The sequence below is a fragment of the Dunckerocampus dactyliophorus genome, chromosome 1 (genome assembly GCF_027744805.1).
Source record: "Dunckerocampus dactyliophorus isolate RoL2022-P2 chromosome 1, RoL_Ddac_1.1, whole genome shotgun sequence".
In the NCBI taxonomy this organism is placed as follows: Eukaryota; Metazoa; Chordata; class Actinopteri; order Syngnathiformes; family Syngnathidae; genus Dunckerocampus; species Dunckerocampus dactyliophorus.
In genome coordinates, this window is record NC_072819.1 from 45,078,964 (window position 1) to 45,096,349 (window position 17,386).

General features: G+C 46.0%; 1 protein-coding gene across 1 annotated transcript in view; it reads right to left on the reverse strand.

Moving 5' to 3' along the window:
• The window catches only part of LOC129181054 (mitochondrial carrier homolog 1-like), a 23,319-nt gene extending 10,617 nt beyond the window's left edge, over nt 1-12,702 (reverse strand). The window contains exons 1-11 of the mRNA XM_054775709.1: nt 11,480-12,702; nt 6,516-6,600; nt 6,326-6,432; nt 5,903-5,962; nt 3,905-3,962; nt 2,703-2,754; nt 2,463-2,522; nt 2,275-2,368; nt 1,292-1,339; nt 1,140-1,207; nt 30-105 (exon numbers count right to left, since the gene is read on the reverse strand). Of these exons, the coding sequence (XP_054631684.1) occupies nt 30-105; nt 1,140-1,207; nt 1,292-1,339; nt 2,275-2,368; nt 2,463-2,522; nt 2,703-2,754; nt 3,905-3,962; nt 5,903-5,962; nt 6,326-6,432; nt 6,516-6,600; nt 11,480-11,632 (861 nt within the window). The 5' untranslated portion in view covers nt 11,633-12,702. The remainder of the gene's footprint in view (nt 1-29; nt 106-1,139; nt 1,208-1,291; nt 1,340-2,274; nt 2,369-2,462; nt 2,523-2,702; nt 2,755-3,904; nt 3,963-5,902; nt 5,963-6,325; nt 6,433-6,515; nt 6,601-11,479) is intronic.
• Nucleotides 12,703-17,386: the final 4,684 nt, after the last annotated feature.

The window sequence follows — 17,386 nt, forward strand, 5'->3', positions numbered from 1 at the left end:
AACCTGCTAACTGTGTAGGAGTAGAATACCTTCTGGCTGAGGTAACGCCAGCAGTGCATCCATGACGTGAAGATGGGCGAGTGAGGAGGAAGACCTGCAGTCAAACTAACAATAACAAGGTCAGTCAGTCACATTACGAAAATGCAGAGGCCGTAGTAGCATAGAATGGCTGTGGAGGTCCTGGGCAGGTGTGGCTCCAGGTGGTTTGCGGCGGTGAGGCCGGTTGGATTTCGCAGCTTCACTATGACAGTTTTTCAAAAATGTATTCATGAATAAATTGCTGCTGTTTTGTGGTTGAATCCAACCTATTATTAGTCATAAATATGCACATTTGAGCACATTTTGCCTTTGCATTTTAAGCATAAAAATGGCTAAACAAACTAAAATACATATATACAAAGCATTCAAATAATATACATTGTGATATGTAGTACTCTACACTGGTCACTAGGTGTCAGTAATGTTACACTGATGAGACAATAGCCAGCAGGAGGTACTGTCCAGAATAGGAAGTAAAAGAACAACAACATGGAACTCTCCCAATGCTAACGTGTGGGTCTATACTATGTCTTATTTATGTCTTATGTCTTATTTAGGAGGACTTACACCCGAACCGAACTGATCAGCCTGAAACAACACCGGTACAGCTGGACTCTCCCAGAAGGGTTCGACTCGTTCCCGGAGAGGATACGCTGGCGAGAACCGACAGAAAGGAGGCGACAGCGGTGCTGCTAAAGACGTTGGAAACGAGGCAAACGAGCCGGCATCAAACTGCGACTCCGCATAAACCAGCGGTTCCGGGCATCTTTCTTGCCAGCGTCCGCTCTTTGGTTTGCACAGTGGACGAGATTAAGCAATGGGATGTTAACAACCGGATAAACAGGTGTATCATGGTGATAACAAGGACCTGGCTGCATGGAAACATTCCCGACTTAGCTGTGGAGCTAGCAGGACGTACCACACATCGGACTCCGGTAAAGAGGAGGGGTGGGGATGTGTGCATCTACATTAATAACAGTTGGTGCTCAGACGCTGCCGTTATGGACAGACACTGCTGTCCAGACCTGGAGGTTCTGATTTTGAGGTCAAGATTTCTCATTCTGGAATATGGCTAAGATGTGCGCGCACGAGCGACTCACCCACAGTTGTTGACCGCCATGACGTCAGCCACCAGCATGAACGGATATGTTAGGATACTCACTGCAAACTGGAGGAAACAACAAACACTTTCATGACGGTGTGCTGCACGGAATAGAAACACGTCCATGAAAAGTAGCAAAGATCAACTTACCCCCATTACAAACTTTGTGTAACTCCGCACGGCTGAGGCCTGGCTAAACTGCAGACAAAAATGATAACACAACCAAAATGATTCTGTGTACGTTGTTCAAATATAAAGACATATTTTATGTATATCCATCCATCCATCCATCCATCTTCTTCCGCTTATCCGAGGTCGGGTCGCGGGGGCAGTAGTCTCAGTAAGGAAGAAGCCCAGACTCCCTGGCTACTTCGTCCAGCTCCTCACGGCGGATCCCGAGGAGCTCCCAGGCCAGTTGAGAGACATAGTCTCTCCAAGTGTCCTGGGTCTTCCTCGAGGCCTCCTACTGGTCGGATGTGTCCTGAACACCTCCCCAGGGAGGGGTCTGGGAAGCATCCGACTGAGCCACCTCATCTGGCTCCGAGCAGCGGTTTCTCCTGGGTGACAGTACTTCTCACCTTATCTCTAAGGGAGAGTCCAGCCACCCTATGTCGAAAACTCATTTTGGCCGCTTGTACCCGTGACCTTGTCCTTTAGGTCACTACCCAAAGCTCATGACCGTAGGTGAGGGTAGGAACGTAGATTGACCGGTAAATTGAGAGCTTTGCCTTTCAGCTCAGTTCCCTCTTCACCACAACGAACCAATGCAGATTTATATATTTGATGTATAATAGAGGCTAAATTTGACCTTTTATATAGCGTATGTGTGTGTATGAAGCGTACAATTACAGGAACACTGCCAAATTTGCCTGAAAGTGTGACACGATCCCTGCTATTTACGAACATTTTATAGAAAATAGAAACATGTTGCTGCTCTAAAACCATGCAATTGCATGACGCAATCATCTACTCTGAACGTTGTAAAACAACATCATACAAACACATCTTGTAAGGAACGTGTCTAAATGTGTCCTAAACTCGGCCTTTGTGATTTTAAGGAGCAGCACTATTTGACTTGGGTTTCTCATATTGACTCGCGTTTTTCATTATTTTTCCCCGTACTCTGAACTTACACTGTCATCTACAGCGTAGGTGTTGATAAAGTGCGCCAGCAAGTTGCAACACCACAAGAAGAGGACTTCTCCCAGCACATGCGGCATTAGACCACTGCAGACACAATAATTCACAGAGCTCGGTCCCTAAGCACACTAATGTGAATTACAGTAATCACTTCAAGTGAAGAATGAAAATAATGTCTCACACATAGAACCCGCTGACTCCTTCTTCCTTAAAAATCCTGACGATACCGCTGAAAATTCCACTGTGGAGACCAGAGAAGAACATTTAAATATTAATACCGGTATATCCTTTCCAGTTTTTATTGCCTGCTTATATAAACACACGCATTTACTGATTATGAAAAGATTAAACATTGTCACGAAACAAGGTGCAATAAAATACAATAGTGATACTAAACGACAACTTCAAACTTTGGTCCTACCTGTACTTGACCTCTCTGCCAACAAACTGGGCCATACAACGCACTGACAAAACTGTCAACAAAAAACAAAAAAAAAGGGAGGGTCAACCACAATTCCCTTCCAGGACGCTGAACAACATCCAATTTGTTTGTAGTTCAAGACTATGTTTCCTGTCATAGAAATAGAAATAATGCATTCCAGAGTCTGACTCAGTGTCACTTAAGCCATATTGTACTGAGCAGCCGAGACAGAGACAGAGAGTAAATGGCTCCCTATGCCACATTATATTCTATGGTTATCATCACATCAATCTTGCTCACTGAGCTCAAGTCTCACAAGCAATGCTGAAGTCACGCATAGCGTTTATGCCATTTTTGAGACATATTTATACAACTACCACTTTAGACACCTTTGAAGGTTCTACTCTTCATGCAGGTACACCTCAAAGAATGATAACATCACGATAAACAAAGATCTATGCATTGTTTCTTTTAACAAACTACTATAATTAGCCTTATGTTATTTACATGACAACATGTCCTTTGTGTCTCTACATAGTTGTGTATTTGCATTTCTCTGCTTTCTGTGTCACAGAGCGACTGCATTAATGATGTCAAGTCTTTATTACGTGCATGGATGTACTCTAATCTGAGTGTGTCATGGGTTTTGACTTTGTGGATTAGTTTGAGTTTTTCTATTAGCGGTTATCATATATAAAAGGAGAGGAGTGATGGCATTAGAGCCATTCTAAGACTTGGCTAGGTGTCTGCTCACAGCCCTAAAAAGCACACCTGAAAGGAATCGGGGATAGTTATGATATGTTGTGACGTCAATGTGTACCAAGGTAAAAAGTGAGGAGAGCTGCAAAAACCTCTCAATTTGTCCTCTCTTAACTTGACTTGATTTAATTAGGCTACTTGCACCATAAGCAAATGAAAACATAAGCATGATATAGAACATTGGAATAGTTCAAGTAACATCTGTGATATCTATGTTTACATGGTTAAGGTTCTTATGATGTAGTACACACACACACACACACACACACACACACACGCAAAATGCTGTGATGTCATTTCCTTGGCTGCTCACAAACCCTAGGGGGGTTGCCTCTATTAGAAGACATGGAAATTTGTTACAGATGACTGTGTAGTCTGCCTTTTCTTTGGTACAGATTTTAGCAGCTGCGGAAGTAGCACGAGCACTTGACATAAACACTTACCATGAAAAGGATGAGTGGCTATTCTAGACAGGCACTGGATGACCATCTCATGAGAAGTCTGCAATAGAAGAAAGAGCATGAAGAAACCAACAGCCAAACAGCCTTTTATGCCAAATGTTAATATGAAGTGTTGGGTATGGTCATATGTCAGTAAAACACAGAAAAATAAGTTGTGTCCGACTACCGGTATGCGTTTTTTTTTAAGCCAGTGTTTCCTAACCTTTTTTCTGTCTTGTGTACCCCCAGAGCCTTTTTGTCATACCATGGGTACACCCTCACTCATACGTGTTGATAATTCTCCAGAAGTAGAACGTAACACAACTGTTATGATTTTGGCACACCTGTGCCACAGGTTATTGTCTCCCTGGGGAAACTAGTTGTAGCGCGCATGTTCCATTTTATTGTCTGACTTAATATGAAATGACTGAGAAGATTTACTTATCTTGGAAATTCAATCTTTTCACCTACCCCCTGCAATTTGGTGAACCACTAGGGGTATGCGTACCCCTGGTTGGGAATCACTGTTTTTAGCACACGCTGCTCTCTAAACATTATATATAAATGTCATAAAATTGAAATAATGCAATTGATTTCATCTACCATTCATTATTTAAAGTGCCACAACATTGCACTGTAAAGGACATGCTTGTTTTTATTTACGGGAACCCACAGTATGATGCCATTGGTTGCGAATTTCAATCTGAAGGCAACAAACACCAATCTTCACACCCTTCCCACAGACAAAAAGGGAGCGAGCAGTGGGATATTATGTGTGGGTGGAAACAATTCCCAAAGAACCGGCAGCTGTGTTCTCAACATTTTGAGTAATGTGATATGATGCAAACATGGTGGTCTCCAGGATCGTGGCTGTTCAATACTGTAACAACAAAACAGTTATTCGTAAATCTGATGGCGTCTTCTATCATCTTTGGCAAACTTTTCAGTGTTCTGAAAAGTCCCCCCGCACAAGCCTACACATTTAGCATATGAGCAGTTCAGGCAAGAGCTAAAAGCAGTAAGGCATGTTTTAAATCTGATGCCCACCGAAACTCTGCAACATCATCATAACGGTAGTAACCGGACCAAAAATGTTTATGTGGCCAACATTTATCCTCGACGAAACAGTCTATAAAAAAACCCTTTACGCTCATTAAGAAGACGATTTAAAACAATAATTGAAGGACAAGCAACCAGAGTAATTTACACTTACCATTCTGTGTTTTGAAGGCGACCAATCTTCATCTCCGTGTCTTAAGGCTTAAGTACATGTTCTGCGAGTTCTCTATTTCATCTCTAAATGTTTCTTCCTCCTCGAAAACTATTGACATATGGCTCAAATCTTCGCAATAATCACTGTAAACATCCTTGGTCTCGTACGCCGCTATGTTTGTTTACCTGAGTGATAGTACCCCGATGGTGTCACTTCCGGAAATGAGGCAGGCGCCATTAACTATAAAATGTAATGATTGCAAATTTACCATTCGCTTTCAAAATCGAACAATGTAGAACAATATTACAAACGATATATAACATATTTACGCGACGTTGATGAATCGTGTCAGGGACCCTTGAACACGCCAACAGCAGCGCCCGCTAACACGCTAAACTTGCAATTATCAATTTCTGCTCGCATTGTGAGCATTTTTTTGTTTTGCTGTGGTAATGATGACAATTTGTTGTGGATTTTATGTCATACTGCTGAATTAATTACTTTGTCAAATATATTATTATTCACGTATTTAAATTGCCATTCTGTTCAACTTGCATGTCACAAAAATCTGTAAAAATAAAAAAGGGATTGTTTTTAAACAATATTGGTATCTTTTGGGCACCGTTTCGACACCATTTCAAAAAGTACCGATTTGTCACTGGTATCTCAGATAATACGTAAATGACACCCAACCCTAGTTTTAAATGAACAGCAACTTCACTAATACTAATACAGCATATCACAGATGTAGAACCTTTTTTTTCACGTCTCCAAGTGACTGACCTTACCTCTTTCATTACTTTCCTCAGAGAGGTTTGCACGTCTTCTTTCTTGGATAACAGCTCTGTCTGTTGATGAAGAACAATTACAAATACACTGCAGAAGGATATGACATCAGAAACCAGCTTGTGTTGACAGTGACTTTGATATGTGTTTTATAGACACAAGAATATTGGACATGCAATAAATACAGGGGCTTTTGGGGGATATGACTTTAACTCCCTATGATTTCTGCCATGCATTAATTCAGCTTTATAGTGAAAATAAATAAAATACTCTCTTTTGCATTTGATTATAAATCCAATGAATTCAACATGATGCACTTATGATCAGGTCATCAAGCATGAAGACATTTGACATAGTGAAGGCACGACGCTCAAGCTCTTATTAATGTTCTATACAAAAAGTACAAGTACAAAGAGCATCTTTACCGTTTTAACTTTGGTCCTGATCACAGTGGAGATGGCAATAGACACCATACGTGGTGACAAGCCACGGAAGAGTCCCCTCTTTCCATCCACTTTTACTATGTGCTGTGCTGCAAACAAACCGCATTTCCTGCACGCTGTAATGAACAATTGCGCCATGACACTGGAGACGCTAATCAATAAGTCCACTCACCATAAGAGAAGAATCCAGGAAGGTATAAAACTCTCCTTCCGAACATTGTGGTGCCCACAGTCGGGGGAAGCGGCTCGTGACCCACCTTGAAGACAAGGAAAGAAATAACTGCAGAGAAGAATATGAACAAGAGTTAAAGACACATTTTTTCCTCCTCCTCCAAGCTTATGAACTAGTGTAACAGCGGTTCTATTACAGGCCTGTGGGTGACAGTAATGTGCACTACAAAGTGGTTGACAACCAATTTTTTTCAATTGTTGGATCCACAGCAAAATGTATTCATTCCATGCCACACCGCTTTTAAAAACAGAATGGCATTATTTTATTTTATTTTATTTCGCTGATTTATGTGTGTGGTGTATGTGTGATAGGTGGGAGCTGCCTGTTATCCTCCGGCGCCTGTGGCTGTCCCCCGGGTGACGGGGGGCGCGGAGGTGGGGGTCGCGGATGTGCGGTTTGGGCTCGGGGTGGGGGGTGCGTGGTGCTGGGGTGGGGGGGATCCCTTGCTTTCTCCCCTCAGGGACGGGGCCGCTGTGGCTCGGTGGGTGGGGCGTGTGGGGGCCGTGGGCGGGTTGCGCGGTGGGGCGGGCGGCGTGGTGTCCATCTGCGTGGTGCTTCCCGGGATCGGCGGGAGGATGCTTGCTCCGGGGTGGGGCGGTCGGGGGGTGGCTTTGGCCGGGGGCTTGGGGGTCGGGCTGGCGGGGGGCTGGCGGGCGGTCCCTGCTGCCTGCTGGTGTCGGGCTGGTCCTTGCTTCCGGGCCGGCGGTTGTCTCCCTCCCTCCGGGGTTTCCCCCTTGGCGTGTTGGTGGATGGGCGGGGGGTGGGGCGGTGGCCGGTCTGTGGCGTGGCGGTGGGCGGGGCGGGCGGGGGCATCTGCTTGGGCGCCGGGCGGGGGCCGCTCCTCTCGCGGGCCCGGTTGTGCGGTGCTTGCTTCTCTGTCCCTCCCTGGCGCCTCTGGCCTGCGTGCTTCGTGGGTGCGGCCGTGCTCCGCTCTATGTGGGGTCCGGTGCTCTTGTGGTCGTCGTGGTGTTGCTCCCTTGCCGGCCGTGGTGGTATGCGGGGGGCGTGTGGGCGCGGCTCCCGCTGTCCTGGTGGCGGTCGGATCTGCCTTGGGGGCGTGTGGCTTGTCCGTGGTGTTTGGCGGTTTGGGGGTGGCGCTGTGAACGCTACCTCCGGTGGGGCTCCGGTGTTGGGGGGCACTGGGGGTATCGCCTCTGGGGGGTTGGGTGGGCCGGACTGGGCATCCTGGCGGGCCGGGTAGGGCCTGTGGTGTGTCCTGCGGCACGCCCGAGCCTGGGCTGTGGTGGGCGGCCGGTCGGTCATGTGTCCTTGGTCCCCCCCCTGCTCGGTTTGGGCGGCGTTGGGGTGTGGGGCCCCCGTCCTTCCTGTGCCACTGCACCACCTCACATATATATAGGACATTGGGGGGTGGCCTACGGTCGGGCGTGATTGGGGAGGGGAGCTGCCTTGCGGGGCTCCTTTGCTCCTGCTGTGCCACTGACCTGTTGCCCCCCAATTTTAATCGCAGAGTAGACACTTAGGGTTTGGGGGGGCTGGCCAGGTGAGGGGCCCTCCGAGCGGCAGCTGTCCCCCGATTTTAATTGCATCATTAGCTATCATCCACATACACTCCATATACATGCACACAGATACACCATCCTCTTTTATTTTATTTTATTTATTTATTTATTTTTTTTTAATTGCATCATAGACACTATCACACCTTATCACATACACGGGTGGGGCGGGCTGGATTGGGGTGCCTCGTGCACCTCGGCGTCTGCCCGCCAGGGTCGGCGGTGTGGCCGGGGGCCTGGCCGTCGCGGTGGCTCGCCCGGGGCGGCCTGGCCTGTGGGGTGCCCTTGTCTGGTTCGCCTGCCCTTCCCTGGGGTGGCCCTCTGGGGCCTGTTGATGCCGGGGCTTGCGCCGGGGGGGGCGGCTTGCGGTGCCCCCCCTGGACTGACACGTGCCGCGGGCGCCTCTGCGCTCTTGGGGCGGGTTCGGCGGTCTCCGGGGGGCGGTGCTGGTGCTTCGGGTGGCCCGTGTGCTGTCGCGGCGGCCGGTGGTTGCTGCGCTGTGGCGGCTGCTGGGGCGCCGGGCCAGCTGGTGGGTTGGGGCTTGGTCATGCTTGCGGGTACTGTGGGCCTGGGTGGCGGGGTGGGGGTGGGGGGGCGGGTGCCCTGGGGCCGGGCTCGCTGGGGGGGGTCGTGCTCTGCCGGGCGCTTGGGCGTCTGTCGCCGTTGCGCTTTGTGCGCTGCCGGGCCGCTGTCTGTGTCCTCGCCTCCCCCGGTCTGTCTGTGGGCTTGTCGGGGGTGGGGCTCCGGTGCGCGGGTGGTGCGCTGTCGGCTCTGGTGGCATGTGGCTGGTCTGGCTTCTGGTGGTATGTGGGGGCCGTCGGCTGGTCGGCTGCTGGTCTCGCCTTCTCGGCGCTGGTGCTTGGCCTCCCTGCGGCTTGGGGTGTGGTGCTCCCGCTCTCTCTTCGGGGTTTGCTGGCCCGCGGGTCTCGGTTGGCGCTGTGTGGTGGTTCGCCTGGCTGCTCGCCCGTTTTCCCGCCTGCCTGCTCGGTTTCCCGCTCTCCTCCTCGCTGACTCCCCTGTCTGCCTCGCTGGCGGCGTCCTACCGCTGGGGGGGTGTGGCCGGGTGTCTTCCTGCTCCCCGGCAGTCTGCGTTCTCTGCCCCTGGGTTCTGAATCGTATGTCTGGGACCCCGGGGTCCCCGGCTCCGCTGCTCCTTGGGTTACCAACGGGGGATAGGGTGGGGCTTCCGGGTGTCGGGCAGTCGACCACTGTGTGTGTGTGTGTGTGTGTGTGTGTGTGTGTGTGTGTGTGTGTGTGTGTGCGCGCTTGAGTAAGTAAGAGTGTGTATGAGCGTGCGCATAGGGGTGTGTTTGTGCGTAGGAGTGTTTATGTGCGTGTGTGTGGGTGCGTAGGAGTGTGTATGTGCGTGCGTGTGTGTATTTTTATTTATTTATTTATTTTAGTTATTTATTTGGGGGGGGGGCATACAGGGGTTTGCTCCGTGGGGTCAGGTGCTGGGCGATACATCTCTGCCGCCCGTGCCTCCGCCGGGTGGGTGGAGGGTGTGCCTCCTGCATCCCTTGGCGGGGCGGCCCTGTGTCGGGGGTCGGGCGGGGGTTGGCCCGGGGCGGGCCGGGCTCCGCTCCCTGGGGGTGGGGGTGGCGGTGGGGGGGAATTGGCGCTTCCGGCGCGGGCGGGCTTCTTTCCAGCTGTGGAGGCGTCTCTGGGCCTGCCGGTTTGTGGCCCCCGGTACCCGTCTGCCTTTGTGGGGTGTGATCTCTCGCTGGTCTCGGGGGTTGGCAGTCCTCCGGCCCGCTGGCGCCCTGTCCTTGGCTGGGATTACCTCTCTTCGGCCCCTTACTGGTCTTCCCGGGGGGGGGGGGCTCTCTGGGCTGGCTCTTGGGGCACTGTTCTTTGTGCTGCCTGCCCCTATGGGCCTGGTGGCCTTCTGGCGGCCGGGGCCCGGCCTTGCTATTTGGGGCGGGGCTCTCTGGGAGGTGGAAGGCGGCCCCTTTCCTTTCATGCACTCTCAGTGACAATCACACGCCCACACATTCCTGCACCTTTATATATATATGAAGTCTTCCTTACATACAGAGATACCTGTACATATGCACACTCACAGTACATACGTACTTCCCCACATTACTCACTGAGTTATCCAGGGTGTTATTATGTTGGTTTTATTACAGCGACGGTGATTTCAGCAGTATGACTATATATATATATGTGTGTATGTGCGGTATATATGTGTATATATATATATATATATATATATATATATATATATATATATATGTATATATGTATTTATGTATGTGTATGTATGTATGTATGTGTGTATATGTATTTTTTTTTTTTTACAATGATGTGCATTACAGTAACTTTGATTCTATTCACTATCATGGATAATCATTTCATTACTACAGTTATGTGTGACTGTTTCAATGCGGTATTATCATGGTGATCACTATCATAATTCATCATTTCATGACTGCTATTGTGTGCGACTGTTTCAATGCAGTATTGTCATTGTGATCACTGTCATAGGTCATCATTTCATGACTGCTATTATGTCTGATTGTCATTGACAGCTTTGTCATTGTGGTTGTTGATATTGATTTGTCCTTTATCCTTGTTCGTCTTTATAGTTGTCACGGACATTTATTTGCTGATGTCGTTCGGTATGTTTCTGTTGTTCTGTCACAATTGTTGTTGTTGCTGCTGTTGTCCTTGTCTCTTGTCTCTCTTTTTTTTGTTTTTGTCCCCTCTCGCCCCCCCCCCCCCCCCCCCCCCCCCCCGTTTCCTTTTCTCTTCTTCTCTGTCCCCTCCTGCTCCGGTCCGGGCGCTCCAAATTTGCTTTATAACAAGCATCAAGGTCGAATAAATTTTGTATGACAGGGGAAGTGTATATCACACTTCTCTCTGGCAGAGTAAATCTGTTGAGCACTTGACGGCATTTAGGTATACAATTCTATCTGCTTTAAAGGCTGGACAGGACAGGGGGAAAAAAAAAAAAAAAAAAAAAAAAAAAAAAAAAAAAAACAGAATGGCAATTGCTTGGGTAGCTTTTGAGCTATGTTGGCCTGTCTTCTACAGTGTGCTTTGCAAACTCTTCCTGTCCTTTCATTGCTGGGTGAGGCAGCAAAGCCCTCGTTATATACTCGTTATATACACTGCATAAGTAGGTGGTGTCCCACTATGACTTTAAATACCAAAATACACTGGAAGAGTAGTACTGGAAAGGGGGTAAAACTACATTAAACCGTAAGCGGTACTGTAGTTTACTCGTTATATACACTGCATAAGTAGTTGCTGTCCCACTATGATTTTAAATACCAAAGTACACATTCGTATTTAATTAAATGCGAGGTGCCACTTGTATGTACTGTACAACGACAGGGGCTGATCACGTGACTGTGTGCTAGCTACATTCGCCAAGGTTACCTGTATTAGTAGCTTCACATAAAGCAGCGGGTGTGTGACAGCAGTCATTCCTGCTCCCAGCAGAAGAACCGCGGCATCCACACCCCCGGCTCCCGGTGCAGTATCGACCTCAACATCGCTGGTCTGCGTGGGAACGGTTCCGAGCGAGTCCATTGCTGGTTACAGTTAGCCCGGCCGGAAAGTAGACGGAAATACTCGACGTTTTTCTCATTGACTGTCACTACTGTAACATTCACGGTAATCACTTCCGCTTTAATCCTTCACAATAAGTGTGACAATTCATGCGTAAGACTGATCGATTTTTTTTTCAAAATGAAGAAAAAAATACCATAAATTTGAAAAATTTAAATAATATTAAATATTAAACGAAAATAAAACAAAGAATTAAGTTTTAGGAAAATTAGGTAGGTCAAATGTTACGGCAATAAAGTCAAAACATGAGAATAAAGTCATACTATTACAAGAAAAAAATGTACAAGAAGAAAGTTGAAATATTTGTACAAATCAAAAATAAAAAACAGCAAAAAAATGTACTGTAAGGACAAACAGGTCATAATATTTAAAAAATTACATAAACCTGATGCAGACTGTTTTTTTTTATTTACATATAAAAAACGTCTTGATATACTTGTATCTGCACGGGTTGGTCTAAAAATGTAAAAGTGTCCCCTGCATCCTTTGATTTTTCATTCTGTGGCCCTCGGTAGAAAAACCAAACACACATTTTAGTGGTCTGGTCAACAACATATCAGAAAAGAGGCAAAAATGTCCACCACTGTTTTCAAAACTCAGAGCTGATGTGTGTGAATATCTTGTTTTGCCAAAGATAATAGGTCTGCTTTCATGGAAGACTAAGGAAATTAAAAAATATTCACATTTGAGAGGCTGAAATTCATTGGAATTCATGGTTCCATTTATCACAGCAAGTCTTCCAGGTCCTGAAGCAACAAAACAGCCTTAGACCATCACACTACCACCATCATAATATACTGTTGCTATGATGTTCTTTTTCTGAAATGCAGCTTTACTTTTACGCCAGATGTAATGGGACACACACTTTTCCAAAAAGTTTAACTTTTGTCTTGACAGACCACAGAGTATTTTCCCAAAGGCAAAATTGAGACAAGCCTTAATGTTGTTTTTGTTCAGCAGTGATTTTCGTCTCAGAACTCTGCCATGCAGGCCGTTTTTGCCCAGTGTCTTTCTTATGGTGAAGTCATGAACACTGACCTTAACTGAGGCAAGTGAGACCTGCAGTTCTTTGGATGTTGTTGTTGGAGTCTTTTGTGACCTCTTGGATGAGTCATCACTGCGCTCTCGGGGCAGTTTTGGTTTGCCGGCCACTCCTGGGAAGGTTCACCACTGTTCCATGTGTTCACCATTTGTGGATAATGGCTCTCACTGTGGTTTGCTGGAGCCCCAAAGATTTAGAAATTGCTTCAAAACGTTTCCAGACTGATGGAGCTCAATTACTTTCTTTCTGGGGAGGCGGCAATCACTTTTTCACACAGGGCCATGGAGGTTTGGATTTTTTTCTCCCTTAATAATGAAATGTTTTATTTAAAAACTGCATTTTGTGTTCAGTTGTGTTGTCATTGACTCATGATCTGAAACATGAACAAGTGTGACAAATATGCAAAAAATAAGAAATCAGGAAGGGGGCAAACACTTGTTCACACCATTGTATACACTGCTTTACAAGCTGTACAATGACTACTCTAAGTTACATCCATGTTGTTACTATAGCGTTGTTTCTTGACAAGATATCATAAACTCACTTGTTTTTGTCTTTAGTCGATGTAACTGGTGGAAATTACATGTTCTGTTTCGAACCAACACTCACGTGACCTTGCCCTTCTAACCATGTTTTATACTTTGGCAAATAAGAGGACAACTTTAAACCCAATCTAAGCAAAACAGCGTCTGTGCCACGTCTTCTCTATGCATGACATGATATGTGGTACACAGACGACACGTGTCATTTTGCACCACACTTCTAACGCAGCCTGTCGTAGGAGCTACAAATAGTGTAATGTCTTGCTCAAGGACACAAGACCGTATCAAGCAACCAGCCAAATGTCCTGTGTCACTGACATCACTTTGTCATGCAAATCACATTTGTCCATATTGTTCAATAGGTTAAACGTGTGTAAATGTATTTCGTGTAATCAGGTTTTTCTCAATCACGAGCTAATTCATGAGCTTTGAAGGTCTCATTCCATCATCTGAGCCGCAATTATCATCTCGCTGCTGCCTCCATGCTTTGGTTGCAATTATCTCTTCTTATCAGACCCCCTCTCATGTCCAGCAGACCGGCTGATAGGTCTCTGCTACTGGTCCAATCAGCAGCTCGACACACTTGAGCTTGTCAAGGTGCCCTCGTCTTTGACGTGCAGCACACTTATCAGCCGTATAGACGCTTGAGTTGTGTTGCTGGGCCTCTGCTTTATAGGATAGGCTTAATAGCAGAACCCATGTCAAGTCCATTTTACTTATATTGGGCCAATTCACAACAGCAGGTATCTCAAGGCACTGTACAAATGGAGCCAGTCTAGAACCACGCTTGTCGTACATTAATAACCCAATCTTTACCCAAGATGCATTATTTATAGTTGTTTTAAACAGCAACATTCAAATAATTGCAACAATAAAATATGTGAGGATTGGGGGTGTTCTTGTTTTATGGTATTGATACTCGGGTGGAAATATAAGAAGGCTTGACATCCCATGAGGTGAGCCCAAATAGGTGTTGCACCAGTCCACATAAGACTCTTGTTTGGGCTTTAGGATCAGGGATGAATGTCTAAGATCATTAGAATGTCCAAGAGCATCTATCTACAGAAAATCCAATCAAAAGTCAAAGGTGCACTTCATTTTCTGTTATCCCTTGTTTAAAATGATATACACAGGCAGCAGTGGGGGCTGTTTTAGTGCTGCGGAGATTTGCCACATCCTAAATCAAAGCAGCTTGCTATTTCTCCAGATGCATCTAAAATGTCATTTGATTTGCTGCGAGACGAAGGTTAACACATGCTGGATTTAAGGATAAAGGCAGAATGATCTTAAATTTATCTACACCCACTTATCATCTGCGCTTATGAAGGTTTCATTGTTTGATACACAGTAGTTTCTCTGCTTATTCTGAATAGTAGTTGATTGGTGAACAGATAGACAAATAGTGTTTTAATAGGGTAAAGCCAACAAGAGCTCATTTCATGTCATCTTCCTGACATCAAATATTACAAAATGTATGTAGCCTAAAGAACGATTCATTTAAGCAGGTGTTTGTAAATTAAATCATTTCTACCTTGAAGGACACATTCCAAACAAGGATAATCTTTGCAGAGCTCATCGTTTCTTGTTTGATAATATGCATTGTTACCACAAGGGGGCAGCCTATAACTACAGATTGGTTCTCGGTCACACCAAACGCTACACTTGTCTCTACCACTGTACTTCACGGAGCCAAACATTTTTCATTGGTGTGGCCAAGGTGAGACCACTACTCACCTAGGAGTGACAATAAGTTGATACCGGAATTGTTTATAGGGCCAGTGGGGTGGCCACTGTTTTTGGGCCGTCTATTTGAGCAATTAATAGCTGAGCAGTGTTCCGAGGACATGTTTGCAATGCATAGTTTTTGGATTCCGCTCTCCATCATGGCGACCTAATCCGCGCAGGGCATAATACGGAAGTGAATGCGGATTCACACTCCTGTTTTAACTCTAGACTCCTTGGTTACATGCCCACTCATGTTGCTACAGAGAGCTTCCATTATTAACAGATTTATGTGCTGAATCACACGTCGGAATTTACGTCAAAGTCAACATAGTGAGAAAACTTGACCGGAACCGACCAGAGTAATCATGGAAAACTTACCTACTGCTTGCAGTTCATGCAAAACGCCATTTTATTGACAGCCCCTGCGCACGGAAAGTTGTGCGCTGAACTAATGTCCTGCACCACAGAGCCGCCTTTGCCGTGAGGGTGGCCGGCCACCCTGTAGCTCCGCCACTGACTTAAATAAAGCACACGTAAAAGAAAAAATGTGGGATTTCTTATGTTGTCATATTCATGATGATTCATTTTTAAGTTTAAAGGACTTTAGCACTGACAGCTGTCAAAACCTGTTGACATTTATCATTTCATTATTATTATTGCTGTTGAATTATATTAATCAGAATTTATAATAAAATTATATCATAACTCAGTATATCACATTTTTGCATATCACTAGTAATAATAACGTAATATCAGAATAGTGGAAAAGCAAACATGCTAACAGTTAGCATGCTAGCACCAAGCAAGACAGCACACTTTCTATTTTATGCGAGTAAAATAGCTAAAATGCTAACATGCTACTAGCTAGCATGGCAACAGGTGTAACAATACAGTATTTTGTGTGTATAATTAATAATTATTTTGAGTTGTATTGTTCAAGAATGTCAAGAATCGTTACCCACCTGCACTTTTCCCCCTCCACAAAGAGAGGGCGCTGAGGGCTGTAGTCCTGTTGCTAATCGAAAGGGTGCAGCACTGTTCCATCTAAATAAACGGTGCTGTGCATGACAACTTGCAAACGGCTGGCATGCATAAAAAAAAGACAATCTGCTGCTGGGACATCATGTTCCAAATGTTTTGTCCTGCACCATGTACATAGCCATGCAGATATTTCACTTCAGAGGTTGCCTTTTTCTTTGTGTTGCAAAGAATAGTAGCAAACAAAATAATCGTGTAGTTCTAAAACACAGTCATAATGCAACAAGAACATGTTTTTGTCCCAGGTTCTCTATTATTATGTTTTAATACAAATTAAAAATCACAGCCGGTTTGGCTTCAGTGTCTGTCTATGTGCTGTGTCATGGCCCCGGTAAACATCATGATTTAGGCCATGCCATTGACGCACGACGGTGTATTCTCACAGCAGATTAAAGGCTTGTAGATTCGGATTAGTCTGATCTAAGGATACCTGTGTTACCTTCCACATCTTGCTGGTTAGGCCGGGTCGTGTGTTGAATTGGTAGTAGTTCCACTGAAGCAAGACCAAGGGGTCCAATGCCTTGCTCATGAGCCCCTTGACAGTGTCCACATAACATCTCCCTGGTTCCTCTGCGGTCATAGGGGTTAATGCTCCCAACTTCCGCCCCGGAAGCCTTGCAGACTGAGCCTCTGCTGACCAGTTAATTGATCATTAATTCTTCATTTGCTTGTTGTTATTGTTCCTGCAAAATAAAGTCTGCCTCAAGATGCCTCAAGCTTCTGCTAGTTCAGAGATGTGAGAGCATTCAAAAGCAAAGAATGAGACTTTATTCTGCAGAATTGGGGTGTCTAAACTTTTTCCACCAAAGGTAGGATACTGAAAAATTAACAGAATGTGGGGAGTCACTGATTATACTGAAGTTTTGTGAGTTTTGCTTGGAAGTCCGTAGAAAATGCTGTTACTGTAATCAAATCTGGTGATGATGACAGCGTGAATGAGGGTTTCAGGAGTAGAAAGGGAGAGGGAAGGGCAAAAAAAGGTGAAAAAAGGCAGCTCGGGTGATCTGGCTCATGTGGTGTTCACAGGAGAGGAGGGTGCTGTCAAAAAAAGAGGCCAAGATTTCGGACTTGAGGTGAGGGAGTAAGGGAGGTGCCGTCGAGATTTTGGACCAATTATGATATCAGATTCGTCACAGGTTATTTTGGAGAGTCAGGAGGTGAGCGTGGTGTGTGTGGAGGCAGTGATGGATTTGGTGGATATATATATCGTTGGCTTAACAGTGAAACCGAAGACCATGACGGCGGATGCTACAGAGGGGAAGCAAATACAGGATGAAGAGGAGGGGGCCAAGCACCGATCCCTGGGGGACACCTTGGGGCAGGGGGGTAGTGGAGGAGCAGTGGTTGATGTGTATGGATTGATGACGG